Source organism: Camelus ferus, chromosome 4 (genome assembly GCF_009834535.1).
Source record: "Camelus ferus isolate YT-003-E chromosome 4, BCGSAC_Cfer_1.0, whole genome shotgun sequence".
Classification (NCBI taxonomy): Eukaryota; Metazoa; Chordata; class Mammalia; order Artiodactyla; family Camelidae; genus Camelus; species Camelus ferus.
Genome location: NC_045699.1, coordinates 64,283,203 through 64,305,959, shown reverse-complemented (window position 1 = coordinate 64,305,959; position 22,757 = coordinate 64,283,203). Strand labels below are relative to the sequence as shown.

At 37.7% G+C, this 22,757-nt stretch overlaps 2 protein-coding genes across 2 annotated transcripts; one reads left to right on the top strand and one right to left on the bottom strand.

The window, feature by feature from the left end:
• Positions 1–2,587: 2,587 nt before the first annotated feature.
• LOC102517565 (olfactory receptor 1L1) lies at positions 2,588–3,579 on the bottom strand. Its single transcript, XM_014555660.2, is given in 2 exon segments — positions 2,588–2,815; positions 2,817–3,579. Coding segments are annotated over 2 exon segments (936 nt in total). The 5' UTR covers positions 3,525–3,579.
• Positions 3,580–21,528: 17,949 nt separating this feature from the next.
• On the top strand, positions 21,529–22,485 carry LOC102518780 (olfactory receptor 1B1). Its single transcript, XM_006173218.2, has one exon. The coding sequence runs from the start codon at positions 21,529–21,531 to the stop codon at positions 22,483–22,485; it is 957 nt and encodes a 318-aa protein (XP_006173280.2).
• Positions 22,486–22,757: the final 272 nt, after the last annotated feature.

The following is a 22,757-nucleotide window of genomic DNA, read 5'->3' as shown; positions in this document are numbered from 1 at the left end:
CTCTTAACTACTGACTGTAATCTATACAAACCTTCTCTTTTTAGACAGTATAAATCCTTTTCAGAAATTGCCTCAGGCAGGATTAGTATATTTGAGAAAGCTGTCCTCAGTTATATTGGACCCTTAGAATAGCATGATATGGTTGAGGTTAAGGTCGTGGATCTTGGTGTTGGGTAGATGAGAGTTTGTGTGCTAGCTTTAGTACCAAATCTTGGCAAGTTCTTTAACTCTTGTGAACCTTGGTCACCTACCTGTAAAGTGCAAATGACTGTAGTGTGATAATATTATATAGCATCATATCATTCTTGGAATTAGGATATAAAAAGCACTCATCAGGTTGTAGAGCCAAAGACATAAAAAGCACTCATCAGGTTGTAGCTCTAATTATACAGCAGCCACTCAGAGATCCCCTTCCTCTTGAGGTCTAAGTTAATGTGGCTCAGTGGCCCCATTTCACAACCTGCAGAAGTTTAAAGTACCATGGAGACTTCTGCATATTTCTAAAAGCTGTAGTCATCTCTGCCACTGAGTCCTGTTTTCAAGAATGCCAAATAGGGGCTCCACCTAAAATTGACCTAAAATTGATTTTTCCCCCCAGAAATTGTGGAAGGCAGGATTAACAATTTGGAGAAATTTGACTTTGTAGCCACATATGCACCCTTAAGAAGGCAGGATAGGGGTTAAGAGCAGAAACCATAATTGGCAGACAGAACGGATTTCGGTCCCCAGATCTGACGTTAAGAGTGGTTTGATCTTCAACAAGTAATCTACATTTTCTAATCATCATGTATCACATCTGAAATACGGAAATAATGAATTTGCGATTCTATCAGAGTTAATAGAGAGTTAATAATGTATGTAAAGTGCCTAGCGTGGTCTTTTTGACAGTTAGGTGCTCTATATTTGATGGATGTTATTATGAAGTCTAAACATCAGGGGTGTCTCTGCTGAAGATTCAGGTAGGGTCAGATGGAATCCCTCAGTCCACAGTCAATGGAAGTTTAAACCCTTGCCAAGATTTCTGCAAGTCCGAGTGGCTTGTAATCATATTGTGACCTCTGTTTGTTAAGTTCTTGCTTCTGTCACTCTCTGCATTGACCCAGATGTGCTCTAAGCCCTTTCCCAGATACTCATACAAGGTAGTTCTGTGTGGAGCAGGGATTACTGGAGATGTTTGGAGTGTGCGTGTGTGCATGTTTTGGGGGGAGTCAATATTTTCATAGAGGGAATGGTTCTAACTGGTCCTTCATAAATGTGTGATAAACACCCTCTGACAATCCTAGTGCAGGGAAATTTTCATTTCAGAAATGTTAATTTCTGCTTACCCTCTCCATAGTCTCCAATTCACCCCAGCTGGTTGACCCCTGTCTCCTGCACGTCTTCATGTGAGAGCAATGGAGGAAAGCCTCTTATCTTATGTGTGCTTCTCATGACCACCACTTCCTTCTGTGAACGGACCGTGGAAGGGCAGCAAAATGACATATTTATGAGTCCTGCGTTTCCCCCCGAGTAACCATCCAGTGTTTCTTCTCAGTAGGGCATGATCATGCTTTGGTTCTTATGCTTCTGGGAGATCTGTTTGTACAGCTAAGATTTATGTCTCCCTTTTTTTACCTTGTGAATGCTTACAATAAATACCTGTGACAATGTTGAATTTTACTTGAGCCCCGTGCTCCCAGAAAACAGTGACACTTGGAAGAAATTCCTCCATCCTTTTGTATTATGGAAAATGGCTGATCTTTGGCCCACCCTCAGCCACAGTCAGGATACAGCCTCTCCATAAGGGTCCCTCTGTAGCATCGACTGACCTTGGGGAAAAAATTTTCCCTCATCAGCTATCCAGTCTCACAACTGTCACCAGCTCATGCCATGTCTCCACATATGGTTCTTTCTAGCCTCATTTCCTTCTCCCTTTTAAAAAAAGCCATTTTATGCCCACACTTTAAGACCTTTGCAGACCTCATGGTGGGTATTTTCCCTATTGCAATAGCAGCCTTCCCCCTCTTGTCATAGACTCTTCCCCTACCCCTCCTTCTAATGCACAGGTCATTGTTCTGGCCTTTATAATGGGAGACAGATCTTGCTTGAGAAGCCCTTGGGCTAGTGTGCTGAAGTCACACACACACACACACACACACACACACACACACACACACACACACACACACTCTCAAACAGCTTTGAATGACTACATCAGCAAATTCAGCCTAATGAATAAGGATTCTCAGGAGTTTATAGTGATGAAATTCAAGGACAGGGGGGCTTTCAGCAGGGTTAGGGTTCTGGGCAAGGGATGTGATTCCCTGGAAAGGAGAATAGAAGTTTGACTGAGGTTTAGATCGAGGCACAGAGAACATGATTCAGGTACATGTTGTCCCAGCCAGATAATATCAGAGACCACCGGGATGTAGGCATCATATTCAGGAGCAGCTTTAGCATGTTAGCTTCAACCCATGCAATAAACTTTCTTCCATTAGGGATGAAATATCATTGAAAATGCCATCCTTCAGAATCTAGCCACAGATGTATGAAAAGCCTGCAGTCAGGGGCAAGAGATTTGTAGGATTGTCCTAGACCTCAGCTCCTCTTACTGGCATTTCACCCTGTGCCTGAGCTTCGTCAAGCCCTGCGTCATGTCTTTGTTCCTGAGACTGTAGATAAATGGGTTTAACATTGGTGTCAATATGGTGTAGACAACTGTTGCTATTCTATCCTTGACAGTGTAGTTGGACAGGGGCTGGAAATAGACATAGCTAATGCTTCCATAAAACAGGGTCACCACCGTGAGATGAGATCCACAGGTGGAAAAGGCTTTGCTGCTTCCCAGTAGCTGAAGGGATCTTCAGAGCAGTGACAAGGATTCTCAAATAAGAGAAGATGATGCAAAAAAAGGGGGTCATGATGATCGCCAGCCCTTCTGTCATGACTGTGATTTCTTTGACAAAATGGGAGGAACAGGACAATTTTAGCACTGGCTGGTCGTCACAGAAGAAATGGTGAATAACATTGGAGGCACAGAATGTGAGTTGATTGATCAGGAGAATGTGCAGGAGGGAGTGGAGGTGTGGAATGCAGAAGGAGAGGACCAGAAGCAGGACACAGCGTTTGAGATTCATGATGGTCATGTAGTGGAAGGGATTACAGATGGCCACGTAGCGGTCAATGGCCATGGCTGCTAGGAGGTAACTGTCTGTGTTTCCAAAGGCAATGAAGAAATACATCTGTGTCAGACACTCACCGTAAGAGATAGTCTTTGTCTCTGATAAGAAGTTCACTAGCATCTTGGGGATGATGACTGTCACATAGCAAATGTCAACAAAGGACAGGATACTCAGGAGAAAGTACATGGGTGTCTGAAGGCGAGTGTCTGAGTGGATGGCCAGGATGATGAGCAGATTTCCTATCACTGTGATAAGGTAGATGGGGAGAAACACAGCAAAGAGTGGCTTCTGGTCTTCAGGGCGAGAGGAGAGTCCCAGGAGGATGAATTCAGAGGGTCTTGTTAGGTTCTTTCTTTCCATCATCTTGGGTTCACCTAAAGATAAGCTATCATTATAACAGATTCTTCCAACACATGAAATATTCTATCCAAGAATTTTTCCATTTATTCTTCCTATCAGCAATTAGAACAGCTGAAAATATCACAATTACCTGGATTGTGGCTTCTTTCCATTAATGTCAGGAATTCAGAAATCGATATATATTTTAACCTCCTTTCAGTTCTCTGCTGTAAAGAAAAAGTAATACAGGGAAAACAGAAATGGGAAAGAGAAAAGAAGAGAGACAGGGAGAGAGAATGAGAGTGGGAGAGAGTTCCCAGGAAGGGGAGGAGGGGAATCTTGGAGAAATTATTTTTATTTGAGGATTTTCAGTAGTTAATTCATGGCAGGATGATCAGTAGTTGGCTCTCCCATTTAATTGCCAGCTGACAGAATGATGATTTTCTTTCATTCAGATGTTTCTCTCTGCATCAATTGTTTTGGGGGCTGAAAATCATCTGAAGAGACATCAAAATATGAGATCATCCAACAGTTATTCTATACCCCTCACCTTTTCGTAAAACCTTATTGGAGTGAAAAGATAAGCCTGAAGCTATAAAAGATAAGCAGACAGAGATAAGAAGATAGTAAAAACATTTTTTAATGATAATATCAATCCCATCCTTGGGTGCCCAGTCCCTGGATCTAAAAATTTTGATGGTGGTTTGTGCTTGTTCATGTTGGTGCAATTCCTTTCCATATTCCTGTCTGAGTTATAGGCTGCCTAGAAAAACACAGAGAAGTCACCTGATCTTAGACAAGGTTTCAACCCTCAAGAATCTGAAGGGTATCGTTCCTGCCTCCCCTAGACCCTCCACATGCTGAGGGGACTCTAGTCATTCATAGACTCCATCCTCAAGGGAGCATCCTTTGAGACTGTCAAGAAGTCCCTGAAGTTCAGATGGAGGAGACATTAGAAAACAAGCCAACAATTACTAAAGCTTTGGAGTTTCTTCCCCAGAGAGCCTGGGGATGTCAGTGCTTTCTCTCTCTCTTGACACAACTCCTTTAGGACAACAAGAACACTTACGTGTTCAGAGATGCAGTGACTGGCTCTCCCAAACTTCCTGAGCATTGCTCTTAGAACTGTACTGTTTACACCAAAAGACAACATATAGGGTTGATCGGAGAACATTTTTTCAGAGTCCACATAGCTTTGGACTAAAACGATGTGAACATCTGATGTCACCGTCACTTTCCCATCACCCAGGCTTAGAAGAAGCCCCTGGTTGGGCAATGTTCTTAGAACTTCAGAATATGAAAATTAGTAAGGTTGAGGCTTTAGATCCCAGAATTTACTCTTTAGTCTTCTGTCCCCGGGTCTACTTGTAAAATACTGATGTATGACCTTTGCTTTTCCACTCAGGAAAACCACCAGATGAATATATTTTATGCTTTATGGAATCTCAAGTTCCTGGTAATTTGGGGCATCTCACTTTGAGTGTACTGCAGGATTCCCAAGTTAGGACTCAAATTCTCCCTTTCCCCAGTACAACCATCGGCCAAGAACATCCCATTCTTTATGACTCATCACCCTCATACCCATTTATACTATCACGCCTTTGCTTATACTTTCCTTCATCTACCATACCTAACCTGCAAGGCCTAAATTCTGCCTCTTCCAGGATACTTTGCTTGATGACTTACCTTTGGACTGGGTCTGTCTTCTGTCCTCTTTTAATGCTTTGGACTTCCATTCTAAGCAATATCTCAATCTCTTTGTCTTCCTGCTTATACGTTAATTTCAAAAGCCACAAATTAATAATTTAGTGGGTGCTTGCTCTGTGCTAGGCACTCAGCTAAATGAAGCAAATGTAGTATCTCATTTAATTATTGCATCACTTTCGTGCAGTGGGTGGTCTTCTTTTCTTTAGAGATGAAGAGTCTGAGCTCAGAGAGGGAAAGTGTATTGCCCAATGTAACACAGCTAGTAAGTGATAGAATCAGTTTTTGAAACTTCTCATGGGGTTATGTCACTCCTGCTTGACTTCATCCATGCTTTTAACCCGCCTCTCTCCTGCTTTTTCATGATACTAGCAAAAAAAGATTTGGGAATTTTGTGCTAAATAACAATTCTCAAATAAATCATATTGCCCCAAATATGAACTATTTATTGAAGTTCAAAAAGAACGTGTCATTAGTTTAAGCTATATCCCACTAGACTGCATATTCCTTGAGATAAGTAATTATGCCTATTAATGTCTGATTACTCCAATTTTAGTTAATTAATAAATACTTCTTGAAGGTTTACTTTATGTCAGGAATTGTGCTAGGTGCTGGTGATACAGTGGAATATAAAACACAGGCAGTTTCTGCCCACTTATGGCTCACCCAATATTTTGTTCAACATAGCAGTTACTCAGTAAGCGTTTGCAGTATTTCCTCATTTTTTTTCACTGTGGTAATTTAAAATTAAAAAAAATTATGAAAGTACTAAGAGGAAAAGTAGTAATAATCTATTTTCTATAACCCAGAAGGATAACTACAGCACCATTTTGCCTCGTTTTCCTTCAACCTTTCAAAAATTCTTTTATTCACAAGCCTTTGTAAACATTTATAAAGCACTTATTATGAGAACTGTTCCATGTGCTTTGTAAGTACTGACTCATTTTTATCCTCCTAATAACCCTAATACGTAGATTTTTAAAAAAATTTTTAAAGCACTTTATTGAGGTATGATTGACATATAACAGCTTTACACGTTTAATGTATACAGTTCGATGACTTTGGGGATAAGTATGCATCTGTGAAACCATCATTACCCTGAAGGCCATAAACATATTTATCACCTCCCAAACTTTCCTCCCACGTTTTCTATTGTTGTTATTATTAAGAACACAATGTAAGCTCTACAACCCTCTTAGAAAATTTCAAGTATACAATAGAGTATTAGCTATAGGCACTATGCTGTATAGTGGATATCCAGAACTTATTTATCCAGAACTTTGTGTCCTTCAGCCATTACTTCTCAACATCTCCCTTCCTTCAACCAGTGGGAACCATCATTCTACTCTGCTTCTCTGACTTTGAGTATTTTCAAGTCCACGTATAAGTGAGATCATGCAAAACTTTATTCTGTGTCTTGCTAATTTCATTTAATGTCCTCCTCCATCTATGTTGTCGCAAATGATAAGATTTTAAGGCTACATAATATTCCACCATATGTGTATACCACATTTTCTTTATCCATTCATCTGTCAATGGACATTTAGGTTGTTTCCATATCTCGGCTATTGTGAAAAATGCTGCACTGAACATGGGAGTGCAGGTATCTCTTTGAGATCTTGATTTCATTTCCTTTGAATAAACCAAGGATAGCATTGCTGTGTGTCAGTGTCCAGATCTTCATGGGAGGTATCTTCATGGAAGATAAATCTGTGCTTGTTTCAGATGAACTGGTCTGAAATCAGTCACACTGATAAAAGCCAACGTGGCTAAGTAGCTGTTTAAAAATGTTTAAATATATATTTTTGAAAATATGTATGATTAAAAATTCAAATGGTGCATTACATAAGACTGGAGAAGTTTTTCTCCTTTCCCTGAACCATGCAGAGGCAGGTGACCAGATAGCACTTTCTAGGCTAAACATCCATAGAATAGATAGTCTATGCAAATACAGCCATTCACATATGTTCACTCAAGTATCACACAACGCATAAAGTTCTGCACCTTGATTTTTCTCAGTTAACGATATATTTTGAACATGATTATACACCAGTAAATGGAGAACTTTTGCTTTATACTGGATATTACTCCACAGTGAGATTCTGTGCTCACTGCTGTATCCCCAGCGCCTAGAACTCTGGTGGAGCATGGTAAGCTTATATAATTGTTTCTTCTTTTAAGTGGTTTTATTTTTTTGGGAGGGGGAGATTAGGTTTATTTATTTATTTATTTTTAGAGGTGGTACTGCGGATCGAACCCAGGACCTAATGCATGTTAAGCATGTGCCCTCCCACTTGCGCTATACCCTCTCCCTACAAGTATTTCTTGAATTATTGAATGTAGGTTTACTCATTTTAACAGCTTCTCTTTTACAGTATTCAATTGCATGTGTCTATAATAAGAAACAAGTAGATAGACATTTAGCTACTATTGTTTGGCTTCTCTAAGTATGATTGTAGGATAAAGTTTCAGAACTGGAATTTCTGGTCAAAGGGTATACTTTATATATATTTATACAAATATATATAAAGTATATATATTAAATTTCATATATTTCAATTTAATATATTAAATTTCACCTTGAAGACCTTGTATCAATTTACCATCATGAACAATGTATGTATTCATTGACTCCCCTGCCTCTTGAATAGTTCAGAAGACTAGAATGTATTTTGATGTTTTTCGACATAGTAAGCTAAAATAGATGGACGGTCATTGCACTTTTTAGAAATTATTTTTGTTAAAAAATTTTAAACATATTTTAATTGTCTAAAATACATTTTAATTTCCTTTATTATAGATTATCTGCTTATATCCTATGCTCTTGTTTTATTAGATTGTAATTCTTGTACTTAGCACCTTAATAAAAATGTGCCTTTTGTTTGCCATATGCACTGCAAATATCTTCCTCAGTTTTTTTCTCATTTACTAAAAGTATACATGTTTTGCCATTTGGGAATATTAAATTTTTATATAATGAACATGAAGTTTATTTTAAAATTTATTACTGAATTTTTGCTTGTGCTTAGAAAGTCTGCATGTGCCCACACTTATTTAAAATTACTTATGTTTTCAAATATATGTATGTCTATGCATGCCTGGGACTGTTGCCTGGGACACCAGAAATTGACACATGGTAACTGACTATAGTCCAATTAAAAATAAATAAATAAATAAAAGTAAAATAAAATTAACTATGTTTTCTTTTAATATTGTTATTTTTATTTAATTTAATTTAAATTTTAATTGAAGTATAGTTGTTTTACAATATTGTGTTTGTTTCTGGTGTACAGCAAAGTGATTCAGTTACACATATATAAAATATATGTATCTATATATAGTCTTTTTCTATTCATTTCCATTATCATTTATTACATAATATTGAATATAGTTCCCTGTGCTATACAATAGGACCCTGTTTTTTTTAATCTATTTTATATATAGTGCTTTGTATCTGCTAATCCCAAACTCCTAATACTTCCCTCCCTGACCCTGCTTCCCCTTTGGTAACCATAAGTTTGTTTTCTAGGTCTGTGAGTCTATTTCTGTTTTGTAAATAATTTCATTTTTTGTCACATTTTAGATCCACATGTAAGTGATATCATGTGGTATTTGTCTTTCTCTTTCTGACTTACTTCATTTAGTATGATAATCTCTAGGTCCACTCATGCTGCTGCAAATGGCATTATTTCAATTTTTCATGGCTAAGTAGTACTCCATTGTATATATATATACCACTAATTCTTTATCCAGTCATCTGTCGATGGACAGTTAGGTTGCTTTCATGTCTTGGCTATTGTAAATAGTGCTCTATGGACATTGGGGTACATGTATCTTTTCAAATTAAAGTTTCCATTTTTTCCAGATATATGCCCAAGAGTGAGATTGCTGGATCATATGGCAACTCTACTTTTAGTATTTTTAAGGAATGTCCATGCTGTTCTCCACAGTGGCTGGACCAATTTACATTCCCACCAACAGTGTAGGAGGGTTCCTTTTCCTCCATATCTTCTCCAGCATTTATTGTTTGTGGACTTTTTGATGATGGCCATTCTGACCAGTGTGAGGTGACATCTGATTGTAGTTTTGGTTTGCACTTCTCTAATAATTAGTGTGAGTATCTTTTCTTTTGTCTATTAGCCATCTGTATTTCTTCTTTGGAGAATTGTCTATTTGGATCTTCTGCCCATTTTTTGATTGAGTTGTTTGGCTTTTTGTTATTGAGCTGTATGAGCTGTTTATTTTGGAGATTAGCCTTTATCTGTCACAGAATTTGCAAATATTTTCTCTTGGTCTCTAGGTTGTCTTTTCATTTTGTTTATGGTTTCCTTTGAGAGAGTCTTGACATAAGCAGGTTTTCAGTTAAATGAGGGCTTCTTTTCCCCTAATTTCTAACAGTACCTTTTAAAAAAAATTTGCATTCTTTTTTATTGAAGTGTAGTCAGTTTACAATGTTGTGTCAATTCCTGGTGTACAGCATAATGTTTAAGTTATACATATACATATGTATCTTCCTTTTCGTATTCCCTGATTTATAAGAGTATCTTGAGCACAAGTGGTTTGAATAATGTACTCATGACAAAGTCGTGAATGAGATAAAGATTATGAAATTGGAGAAATATGTTTTTATAACTCCAGTTATCACAGCCATAAGAAAATGCCACAGTTGTTGGTTAAGAAAAGGTTCAGTTTCAGGCATACTGAGAACTGAATCTTTGTTAAAATTTAAAATTAAAATTTAACAAAGATATATATATATATATATAGTAAATAATAAAAAATTCATTATTATTTACTAATAATAAATTTAGTAGTAAATTTACTAATATATCATTTTAACTCTAAAACTTTAATAAAGATACATATTAAATTCAAGCCAAGTGTTGTGGACACATTTCAAATAAGAACACTAATTAAAAGGCTTGTGATGTTGTTTAAGTGAAACTAAATCAACAGCGGTGGCATTTATAGGGTGGATTTTAAACTCAAAACCAGCTCTGAATCTTTGTTAAATTAAGACTGTGGAGAACCTATGTTATCTACTTTTGAAATATTTCAACAGGAATAGCAATTCTTGTGTGCTGTTTCCTATGTATAAGGCCATGTTTTAAGCATTTTACACAATCTCATTTATTACTCATTAACAGCTTCACCAGGTATGAACTGTTATTACCCTCATTTACTGATTAGAAAACTGAGGTACATATAGATTAAGACATTTGCCTAAGGTCACATGGTTGGTAAGAGGCAGGGTGGAGTTACAACTTCGCAGTCTATTAGCCTAAACACTTAGCTAGCTATACTGCATTTCATGGTACTAACTCGGAAGTGCTATTGTGAGCATAAAATGAACAGAATATGTAGTGCTTCATGGCATCTGTCACATAGTCAACACTCAACATGTATTAACTAGTATCTTATCATCATTACCCTCTCATATACCTTGGAGCCTTTTCTTTCCTGGAGGAATGCATCCCCTTTTCATCCTGGTCAATTTACAACATGTCGTCAGCCAACTCTTTTCCAGCACCCATCCTTCACAGGCCTGATGCGCCTTCCTCCTCTATCTGGCCTGAGTCCTGAGCCTATTCCTGGCTGCTTTGAGCACAGGAATTCTGGGACTCAAAATAAATCCGAATTTGTAGAAATTACAGCCTAGTGTAACAGAGACCCTCAGCTTGGAGCAAAAGTTTTTGACTTCTGTGTGGCGATCACAATTGCTAAGTCTCATAATTTACAACTTGAGGAAAGAAGAGATGTAAGTTATTCCCCTACATCCTTCCCGTCCCCAGGGATTTAAGCTCTATGTATTGAAATGTTGAGGGTCACTTTTGGACCACTTTTTGGTAAGTCCTCTAGAACAGTAGTCATCAAACTTATGTAATATACAGATTCCTTTAAAAAGAAAAAAAAAAACCCCATGGATTCCCTGGGTTAACATGTTTTATTGTATCAGTTAGCATCGTATGTACAAATGGAAAACTATAAGCCTTAATAAATTTACTAATAGACCATTTTAACTCTAACACTTTAATACAGATTACAAATTAAATTCAAACCAAGTGTTACAGACCCATTTCAAATAATAAAACTAGTTAAAAGACATACGGTGTTGTTTAAGTGAAACTAAGTTGATAGGGGTGGCATTAATAGTGGGGATTTTAAATTCAAATCCAGTTCTAAACTTAATCTCTTCCTAGTTTCTAACTTTGCCAACAGGATAAGTGCAGATAGAGATTTTATATATGATAAAATGGTATTAATAATTTCAAGTCTTGTTTACTAGTTTCAGATAATAAAGTCAGATGCTTAGCCCAAACGTTTCTAGTAATCAATCATATAAAACCAGGGTGGAGGGCATAGCTCAAGTGGTAGAGTGCATGCTTAGCATGCAGAAGGCCCTGGGTTCAATCCTTGGTACCTCCTCTAAAAAATAAATAAACCTAATTCCCACCCCCAATAAAATAATTAAATAATACAATAATAAATAAATAAAATATTTAAAAAATCATATAAAACCAATTTTAAAGAATGTGATAGACAACTTTTAGTAGGCAGGTATGAGTTGCACTATTACATAAATTCACATTAAATAGTATCCAGTCTGGTTATTTCTGAAATCACTAATAGGAAAATAGTCTCTGAATTTATCTTTATTTTAGGGGAGATACTGAAAAACACTTTTAATTTAGACATAGAATTTAATGATTGACTTTTGAATGGAATGAGTAAATAATGGAAATGGTTATTTAAAAAATAAACTCATAAGAAATCAAAATTCTTATAATTGTTTCCATTTTTCTTTAGATTGGAATGTACAAACTAGGAAACATCTTTTTCTTTGCTAATAAGCTAATATGTTTAGAAAAGGAAAAGTATTGAATTAATTTCTGTCACAGTAAATTGTTTTCTCAATGTATCAAAGTTTCAGTGTCTTAAAAAGTTGACCCTAAAGACTTATTTTATATAATATATTTCAATTCAAAGAGTTTAATCTTTAAAATTAAATTGTTCAACAGGTATATTATGAAGGATTTTGGACGATTATTTCATTTTTATTTTGGGACAAGCCATTTTAATGGTATGTAGGGTTCCTTAACAACATCAAAATTGGCTGATCTTATTTTTATCTTATTCTTTGTTTCAACCACCATGATAAATAAATATACAAATTCAGGCTCTTAGAATTTCATTAATTAGGCTTCTAAAAAGAGGCCTAATTATATTACTTGCTACCGGGGCCTGAGTCCCTGCTTCCCAAATTTAATCAACTGAGCACCATGTCTATTCTGTTTCACTTATATTACTAGGATTAAAATACCATAAAACTGTGTGAGAGCATATTTTATTATGGTAAGACATTAATGACACATTGATTCCTATTTTTATGGATTATGGGTGTTTAATTAGCCTAGTAATAAGCTTAGAGAATGGGTTAGCTAATTCATTGTGAAAACAAAGGACTTAATGAGAAAAAATAACTTAATCTCATAAATATTTATTCTTAGTAAACACTGTTGGAGAATGATAGGCAAGATAGGGCATTGCATTGGGTAGGGAATTAGGATGAATGAGAGAAGGATGGTCACTCGCTGGCCATTTATCCAGTCACTCTTTCTTGAGTGTTTGCTTTGTGCCAGGCACCATGCTAGGCACTGGATACAGAGGTGAATGAATCACAGCCCCTTCCTTCCAGAAGCATATAGTCAGATAGAGGAATTGGGTTAGTCATAGTGTATCCTACCAACATCTGAAAAACCTGAATTCACTTTGGTTGTGTAATACCCACAATGATTATAGCAGTAATGGTGGGAACAACAAGAACAATTATTATCTGAGCCTTTTATTACTTGGCAGTCCCTACAATCAGAATTTTATATACAGTATTATAATTCTTAAAGAAATTATTTATTTAAAAGTTAGAATTTATTAGCTTTTTATACACAAATAGACTAGAGCTCATAGGTGTTAATTAAGTGCCAGATTCACAGAGTTTATAAGTGTTACATTTCAGAATTATATTTACTCTTATTTGGCTCCAGAGATGTACTTTACATTACATCATGCTTTTTATATCACAGGAAGAAGATGGAGTGATGACTAAGTTATTTGGGTAATGAGACACAAATGTTTGCCATTTGTGATGCCTGGGCATTCATTAAGTAGTCTCCCATCCCATCAGGATCAGTGGCTTGAAGTTGTTGCTAGGGAGTCGAGATGCTTTTAGCCGGATTCCCTTGAGAGTATGTCTGTACTTTCTTGCTCTCTGTGGTGGCAGGAATTCCACCACCTGGCAGGCCCCATGTGGCTCTAGGGGAAGGATCTCTGGGGCCCTACAATCTCTAAATCTCACCTGGCCTCACTAGTCCTGACTTTGAGTCCCATGCACTGATCTGTCCTTCAGCACCATGGCTAGGTACCTGGAATCTGACAGAAGACTGGAGCAACTAAGTCCAGGGTCAGAGAAGTCCTTTCCTCCCAGGTGAGTGTGTGGGTGAGGAAACTAGCCTTCATTCCACATTCCCCGTGACCAATTCTTATCTTTATCAATAACCTGTCTCTCACTCTGGACCCATCCTGTTTAATGTCATCTTTTCTCCTTTATCTCCTCACAGCCATTCCTCTCTCCTCACCCCGACAGACTCTCTCACCAGCCCTGCTTTCTGTTCCCATTCTGATGTTCCATTTCTCACACCTGCCTACACATCTCTTATATTTATACAATTTCATGATCCCCCTCCATTATGCCCTCCTTCTGCTCTTTCCACATCCCCAACTTTCTCTTAGTCATTATCCATATGACTTTCTCCTTTCTCCCCCAAATCTTTACTTTTGTTCATTATCTCTGCTCTAATCATTAAAGTTTCCCATCCTCTATTATGCTCTTGTCTCTTCTCATTTCAGAAGTTCTTCCTCTTGTTTCTTTATTTCTTTCCATTCATCCATTCACTCTGTACTCTTTCCATTCTAGATTTCCATTCTCTCTTTCCCACCACTTTGCATTCTTTCTTTGTTTTCCCTTCCTATTTATTCTTTTCTCTGTTGTGTCTTCATTTTTATGTCTCCAATGTACAACATTCCTTTCAATCATCTCTTCATAGAAACGACAGCGTTATTTGTAGAAATATGGAACTTAAGGAACTAAACAGAAGAAATTCTCATTTCAGATTAAATTCTGCTTTTCAATAATTATTTTCTGAATTTTTGTCACATACATACAACTTATATCCAGCATACACACAGATACACACACATGCACACACACAGTTATATCAGATTCACATTATTCATTCAGAAGGCCACTTGTCCTCTGAGTACAACAGAGGACAGTTTTGATGTGAACTAGTAGCGTTTTTATGTGTTACATCCTGTTGTGGTTTTGTTACCTCTTTGGGATCTCTTCATGACTTCAGCTCATCCCTGACCTTACCTAAGGCTGAGATGGGACCAGCTCCAAATAACTTCCACAAGCTTCTTTGCTTGTATTTATCATGTCACTTATCACATTATATTCATCCAATGTTTAATCTTTTTTTTTCTTTCCATACTGTGGTTTTCTCATGGCTGAGTCTTTATGTAGTTTGTGTTAATTTCCCATTATAGGTAAGGAATTAATATTTGTAGAACAGATAAATTCATCACCAAATGGTGATAAATAAATGATCTTCTGGATCACGTGATTACCTTCTGGACTTGATCTAGGCAAAATTATCTTCTAGGAACCATAGACAAGTTCAGGCATTCAGATCAATTTTTTAAAAACCACATCCCTTCTGTTCTCTCTCCGCTCAGATATTTCCGGAGGCAGATTACAGTTGCTAATCACTGTTTAAAGTAATAACTGTGCTTTGTGAGAAAAATAGTCTTTACAATTGCTCGTATAAATTATTATAAGTCACTAATGTGAATTATTTGTAGTAATTAGATCTAACACTTTGTCCACTGCTCCATACTCCACCTCCTTTCCTGCTTTTCTTTTGATAGTCCTGTTGTCTCTTTTTCACTTCCAAGCCTTATTGTTTTCTCTGTGTCTTTCATCTATAGTATTAGCCTTCCCTGTATACTCTGCTTCATTGTGTATTTCATCTTCTACAAGAACTAGCATGGACTCTCCAGCCCTTTACATAGCACTGGGGGCAGCCAGGTTTGGAGATGGGTATTTATGAATATTCAGTATTAAGTTGGTCAGTGAGGCTCTAGGACTGTATACATTCTTTAGATTTGCCCTTGGGGACCCTTCGTAGTGAAGGGAATGGGAGAGGAAGAGAAAATTTTATAGATAGAAAAAATCCCACCACTGAGAGAAGGAAGATGAAATTCACAATTTTACCATATTAAGGAGACTGGAAGAAAACAAATATCAAGAATGTGGGGTATAGTGGTTAATAATGCCATCAGTAGAGAAGGAAAAATAAGAAGGGCTGCGAGAAGCAGTCGTCAATATGTCCAATTCACTGTGTTAAAATTCCTGTTCCACCTCTGACGAACTGCACAATATTAAAACAAGTGGCTTAATTTCTCTATGCCCCAGTTTCCTCATCTGTAAAGTGAGAATAAAATCGTATCTACTTTATAGAATACAGATTTTAAAAAACCATGCATGTAGCAAGGTCTCTGGGTATCTTCTTTATTCTACTACTATTTCTACTACTTCTAACACTGTTACATATCATTGTATTCGGTGAAGACTGCTCATTGATAACCTTGGAAGCAAAAAACTGAATGAATTACTTTATAAGTAAACTATATTTAATTATTCTAAATATACGAAATGGAGTAAATAGTTGATAGAGCGTATGGTATTAATTATAATTTTTAAACACTAATAAGCATTTTTATTCTTCTAACAACTTTGCAAAAGTAGTTTCTACGTCCACGTTATGGTGGAGAAGGCTGAGACTCCGACACATTGAGGCACTTGCCCATGTAAAAAAGATAGTAACAGAGTACAGACATGTAGACTTATGTCAGCTCAGAGCCATACTCTGTGTAGCAGAAGCAAGTAAACAATCCATATACACATCACAGAGAATGGACAAATACACTGTGGTGTATTCACACAAAAGGCTGTTGTATAGCAATGAAAAATAAACGAACGATAGCCATCGTCAATAATATCAGTGAATCCATGTCATATAATACTGAGGCGTAAAACCAGGTCACCCCAAATTACTTAAAGTTTGTTTCCTTTTTATAAATTTCAGATCATCTCAAACATAACAATATTCTTCTTAGAATGCCTATAGTAGGTATGTGAAAGATAAATGTATATTAACAAAAGAGAGAGAATTATTAACCTGAGATTGAAGAGGTTGGTTACCTTAGGTAAGGAATGACAGGAAGAGGTGATGGAGAGTTTCATAGATACGAATTATAATCAGTGTTCTAGTTTCTGTGTTGGACAGTAAGTTAAGGTTGTTTATAATCATATTCAAAGCCAAGGGAGCAAGCAAGAAGGTGATGCTCAGACCAGTGAAGAGGGTGTACCATGAACCATGGATTATGATTAATCCAGTCCAAGGCTCCTGAGGCTGGAGGAGTGTAGGCAATTATGAACCCTTAACCTGTGTCTCTTACAGTCTTGTTGAAGATTTCTCCCTCCTATCCCAGAGTCCGGTCTAAATTTTTTCTCTGGCTCTAGATCTCTAGATTCAGCCCCTAAAGAAAGAATTTCCATCAGAAACTCACTATAGAACATACCAGAGTAAGACAGGAATCTGAATGGTAATTGGAAACATGGAACACGCCTGGGAATAGGGAAAAACAATTTAGGGAAACTTCTTGACTTATTGAATTTTTGTAGATTTGACAGTTAAAATGCACATGTATTGTGGCATCTTTCTTTTTATCCCACAGGTTTTGGAAAATTGTTTTGGAGAGAAATCTCTAGTTCTCCGAGTTCTAACATAGATCTTATCTAATTTTGGTTTCTCCATGGTATACTAGCTTGAATATCTTGATGCTGAGTGCGTGATTGAATTCACTGTGGTGGATGTTCTTTTGAGCTAGAAATGTGTGCTTAATGTTATGAAGGAATAAATAAATAGAATATAAGAGAAGGCACTTATATCTCAGTTGCTATCTCCTCATCTTTACTGTTTATATTCTTAATAGGAAAAGATTCACAATATAGAAAAATGCATAGAGACCAAGGCAATGAAGTACGTATACTTAGTATCCAACTTTAACAAAACTTAACATTTACCCCTTTTGGTTTCAACTCTTATTTTGAAAAAATAAACTGTAACAGATACATTTAAAATCCAAACTATTTCTGTCTCCTTTCCTCTGTTCTTCCTTCTTCCCCAAAGGAGGTACTCACTGTCTTAAATAAAGTAGTCATAATAAATGTTATAAGTGTCTTCCAAAGTAATAAAATATTTTTGCATGTTTTAAAATTTCATATCTGTCATACCCTCCTATCATCCTGGAAATTTTCAGTTAACGTAATGTGTTGAAGACTTAAGCTTATCAATGCCTGGGGCTCTGCCTTCATGTTCATAATAGGAGCAGACCACAAGTTAAAATAAGTATATACAGTTGTGCTACAATATTTAATTGAATGACCCATCCTCATTCACTGAGAATGCCACCTCAATTCTAAAAATTGTGAATTTGTTTGGGGCTGTCATTTTCTGTATCCCATAGGTTTAGCCACATATTAGGCTACAAAGTGAGTCTCGTAAAGCTTCAAAGACCGAACCTCATAGATATTTAATTGTTTGGCTGCATAATTACATTAGACATCATTAATGAAAAGATAGTTTAAGAAAACATGTTTGGAAACTAAAATGCATCTAAATACATTATTTAAGTCCATATGAGCATTTGAGGAAGGGTCCAAGTGCAATTCCTGCCAGCACATGGAGAATAGTTTGAGGAAGCTGTATTTACAGAGTTTACTGGAATAAGACGTGTGAGTTTTCCTTGGGCAAGCTGGATCCGATGAAGATGCATGAGCTGTGTCATCTTGAAAGGCATCCCACCCAAGAGGGCTTCTTGTTAGGATGAGGCAATCTTAGGAGATTAAGTCTAAAGGGTTGCAGTCAGGTATCAATCATGAATAAGGTCTCTAAGAGATGCCAGGTTCTGGATTGATTAGTCTTGTCTGGTGGCAATAGCTACCTATGGGTGCTCTCCGCTGGGCTCATACGATGCTCCAAGAGAATGATTCTGTATTTGCAATCTGTACCAACAGCACCACTCAATGAGACCTTACCTTTCTTTTTCTTTTTCCTTTGACTCCGCATTAGCCACAGACATCTTAGAGGTAGGATGCAAAATATGCTGCAGTAATGAAGTCTGCCACATCCCTCTTTCCCTCATACAGGTTTCTGAATTAGAGCAGAATTCCATTTGGGAAAAGAAGAAAAGTTTAAATTGATTGAGATTTGAAGTTTTGGTGTTCAGTTGAACTGGACTTTTAGTCCTTAAAAATGAGATCTTTCAAAATAGTGGTGTGAGAAAAAAGGTGCTTCCTTCTTTGCTTCCACAAGGTTCAGTTTTTTCCCCAAGCACTGTTGTAACAGAATTTCTCCTTAAATCTTCACTACTTTTTGAGGTAAACACTGTTTGATTACTATTTTTGGCAGATAAGAAAACATAACTTGTCAATATCACACAACTGATAAGTGGCAGAAATGGAGTTAGATTCCATGTAAGTCTGACTTCAAAGCCTTTGCTATAACTGCAGACTACTGTCCTTTAATGGAAAATCTATTTCATTTCTTTAACAAATATTTAATAATCACCCAGTAATTCCCAGGCTTTATGCTAGGTATAAAGAATCCAGTGACCAATATATGCATTTATCTGTATATATGCACACAAGTGTGTGTGTGTATATACACATATATCTGTGTATGCAGATAAACATACGTATTCAAGTGTTTTAACAGTCTACTTTGGGAGTCAGGCAAAATCAATAGTCACACAGTGAACGGAAGAGTGAAAAATGCTCTAGTGAAATACTGTGCTGGGATTCAATGAAAGCTTTGAGTAGAAATGAACCCTGAGTCTTCAAGATGAGTAGCCTTTCACCAGTTATCTTGCGGGGTTGAAATCTGGGCCCTGAGGGGATGGGATGACACTCCATGGAAGACAGAATAGTGTATGTCAAAATATTTTTATTGTTGGATAGTTTAAAAGGATGTAAAATTTGGGTTTGGTGTTTTCTCTCAGCACTGAGAAGAGTTTCTTATTTTCTAGAGTCTTTTTGCTGAGAAATCTTCTGTCAGAAAGTCTGTCTTTCCTTTGTAGGTAATAGTTCCTTTCTCTCTGGTTGATTTTAATACATTCTTTGTATTTGCTGCTTGTGAGTTTCCCTAACATAGTGTCTATGGATGGATTTTTAAAAATTTGTCTTGTGTAGGAGTTAGCTTCTCTCTTCAGCCTCTGTCCAGCCCATTCATTGAGATTTTAATTTGAATGTCAGTATTTTTATTTTCCAGTCTTTCTTTTTGGGTCTTTCCCCAATCCATTGTATTTTTTTAAATACTATCTCATTTCTTATAGTCTTTATTCATTCTTTTAGACACAAAGCATTTTAAACATAATTTATAATTCCTTACAGATTCGTTAATTTATGATATTTAGAGGGAGGTAATCCTATTATGTGCTGATTGTCTTCATACTGAATGCATTTTTGTGTGTGTTTTGTAATTTTGAACTGTGAGCTCATCTTTTTGGTTAGTTTTTATTTGTGTGACTCCTGTACAGTATAGTGTTAGTGAGTCCTTGAGAAGAAGTTTTGTGTTTGCTTCTACAAGATACCTCAACGCTTTTACCAGTCTGAGAGTGAATTTTATGTTAGTCTATCAATTTGCAGGTTTTAGCATCATTTGTGTTTTGTATATCAGTTTTATCCATTCCATGTGTCCATGTGCTGTACAGACCCATAATGCAGTCTCATGGGAGACATTTTCATCTCCATGTAGTACAGGTTGAAAGATAGGGTCTTTGGGTCTCCTATAGCCAGTGGTGTATCTGTATGTGTGTGTATATATGCATGTATATACATACGTATTTGTTCACTGAAAGTTTAACTTTTTGAATGTTCTTAATTTATGTGGTAGTTTCTACCACTTGCCTCACACAAGCCTAAGAACTTATCTCTTATCCCACAAGGGGGTTAAAACAAGCCTCTGGACTCCAAAGACTGATACTGTGTCCCCTCCCACCTACCCAGCATTTCCCTAAAATTCTTGAAAACTCAGTTATGAATTTAAAAGGCTGATTATTGATTTTTTTTTAAACTTCTATCTGTGCTATGTGGGAAAGTGTTATTTAGACCTTCTATTTCAGGAAGATGAGGTTCTCAGAATAACATGTGAAGATCTACAGGAATGTGAGATCTTAGCATGTTCAGAAAACTAGTAAAAAACTGCCTAGTTTAAAAAGTACTGGGTAGGTGGCTCAGCATAAGCCTGGTTAGTTAGGTTACGTACTGACAATGAAAGTCACATCAAGCTGTTTGGATTTTATTTTGAAGGTGCTGACCCTTTAAACAAGAAATCACACGTTGGAAATTTTATTTTGGCATAAATATGGAAGATCTATCAGGGGAGATTAGTAGAGAAACTGGTAACTAGGCTATGAAATTAGTACTGGTTAGAGATGCTGAAAATTAAATAGTGTTACTGGACTGAGAGCAAAGGGCGGATATAAGGGAAAATGTAGATGTCAAGGAGTGATTGGAGATGAGGAGATGAAGGAGAGATTCCCCCAGGTTTTCATTTGGACAGTCAGATGGATGGAACTGATGACGCAGTTAACCTACAAAATCAAATAAAGAGGAACACCAAGTTATTTCATGACAACCTGAAACAATTTCACTACAAAAACCAACTGCTTATAAAGAACCATTTCTGTATATATTACATGTTAAATGGTACATTATGCTCCTTACAGGTTCAGATGGAAGAAATCATGGGGACCACAGCGGGATGAAGTGTGAACAGAAGATGAGGAGCTAGAGACGGTGAGTGTAGGAATTTTCTCATGAAATTTGCTGCTGGAAGGAGGTAAGCAGTAGTTGGACAAAAAGAGTATTGTTTGCAACTGTATGAGAAACTTTATCAGGGTATTTGGATTATGTAAAAGAACCAATTAGGGTGGATAAAAAGGAAGAAATATGGGGGAAAATGCTATAACACGTCAAGGGAGTGAAGTCACAGATCTAGATGGAGGGCCCATCATGGTCAGTTGAATTTAAGACTTTAAGGAGTTTGAAGAATTAACTAGAATTGTTACGATCCCTAACCTATGACCTATGACTTGCTTTTTGATTAAAACTCTCTTTCAGGCAGGCTCAGTGTCACTCATCATGGGCTGTGCCTCCAATGCCTCACATTCTCCAGTCTTCTTGCTTCTCGGGTTCTCAAGAGCTAGGGTCCCCCACAGGGTCCTCTTTCTCATGTTCTTGGCTATTTACCTGACCACCATAATGGGGAACGTGACTCTCGTGCTGCTCATCTCCTGGGACTCCAGGCTCCACTCACCTATGTACTATCTGCTCCGAGGTCTCTCTGTAGTAGACATGGGGCTGTCCACGGTCACCCTGCCCCAGCTACTGGCCCATCTGGTCACTAATGACCTAGCCCTTCCTGCTGCCCGCTGCTTGGCCCAGTTCTTCTTCTTCTATGCATTTGGAGTCACAGACACCCTTGTTATTTCTGTCATGGCTCTGGATCGCTACGTGGCCATCTGTGACCCCCTCCACTACCATTCAGTGATGAATCGCCAACTCTGTGCCCGCTTATTGGTCTTGAGCTGGGTGGTGTCCGTACTGCACACCATGCTGCACGTGGGACTCCTTTTGCCTCTTCACTGGGCTGAGGATGCTGAGGGCAACGTTAAACTTCCCCACTTCTTTTGTGACCACCGACCACTTCTGAGAGCTTCTTGCTCTGACATCCATCCCAATGAGCTGGCCATATTCTTGGAGGGTGGCTTCCTCATGCTGGGCCCCTGTGCCCTCATTGTACTCTCCTATGTCCGCATTGGGGCCACCATCCTACGTCTGCCTTCAGCGTCCGGTCGCCACCGTGCAGTCTCCACCTGTGGATCCCACCTCACCATTGTTGGCTTCCTCTATGGCACCATCATTTGGGTCTACTTCCAGCCTCCTTCCCAGAATTCTCAGGATCAGGACATGGTGGCTGCCGTGATGTACACTGCCATCACACCTCTGGCCAACCCTTTTGTGTACAGCCTCCGCAACAAGGATGTCAAGGGTGCACTCCACAGGCTGTTTGGAGGAGGGAGGGTGGACTCCGGTTAGCCTGCCTAAGAGCCATCCATGCTGGTTAGGTGAGGAGAGACATAGGCAGATTTGAGCACCACTGGTTTTGGAGTTGATGGGGAGGGATGGCCTGGACAGTTCATGGAACTTCAGATTCAGCTCTTGTAAATGTGGAGCTCTGACAGCTGCGAACATTCCACATGCATGCCAGCTGGGCTCAGGGCTCCCTCATCAGAATGCCTCTGGAACCATCCCTCAGACCATTTATCTTCAGTTGTCAGACTGGATAGAAATGAGTCACTAGGCCAGGG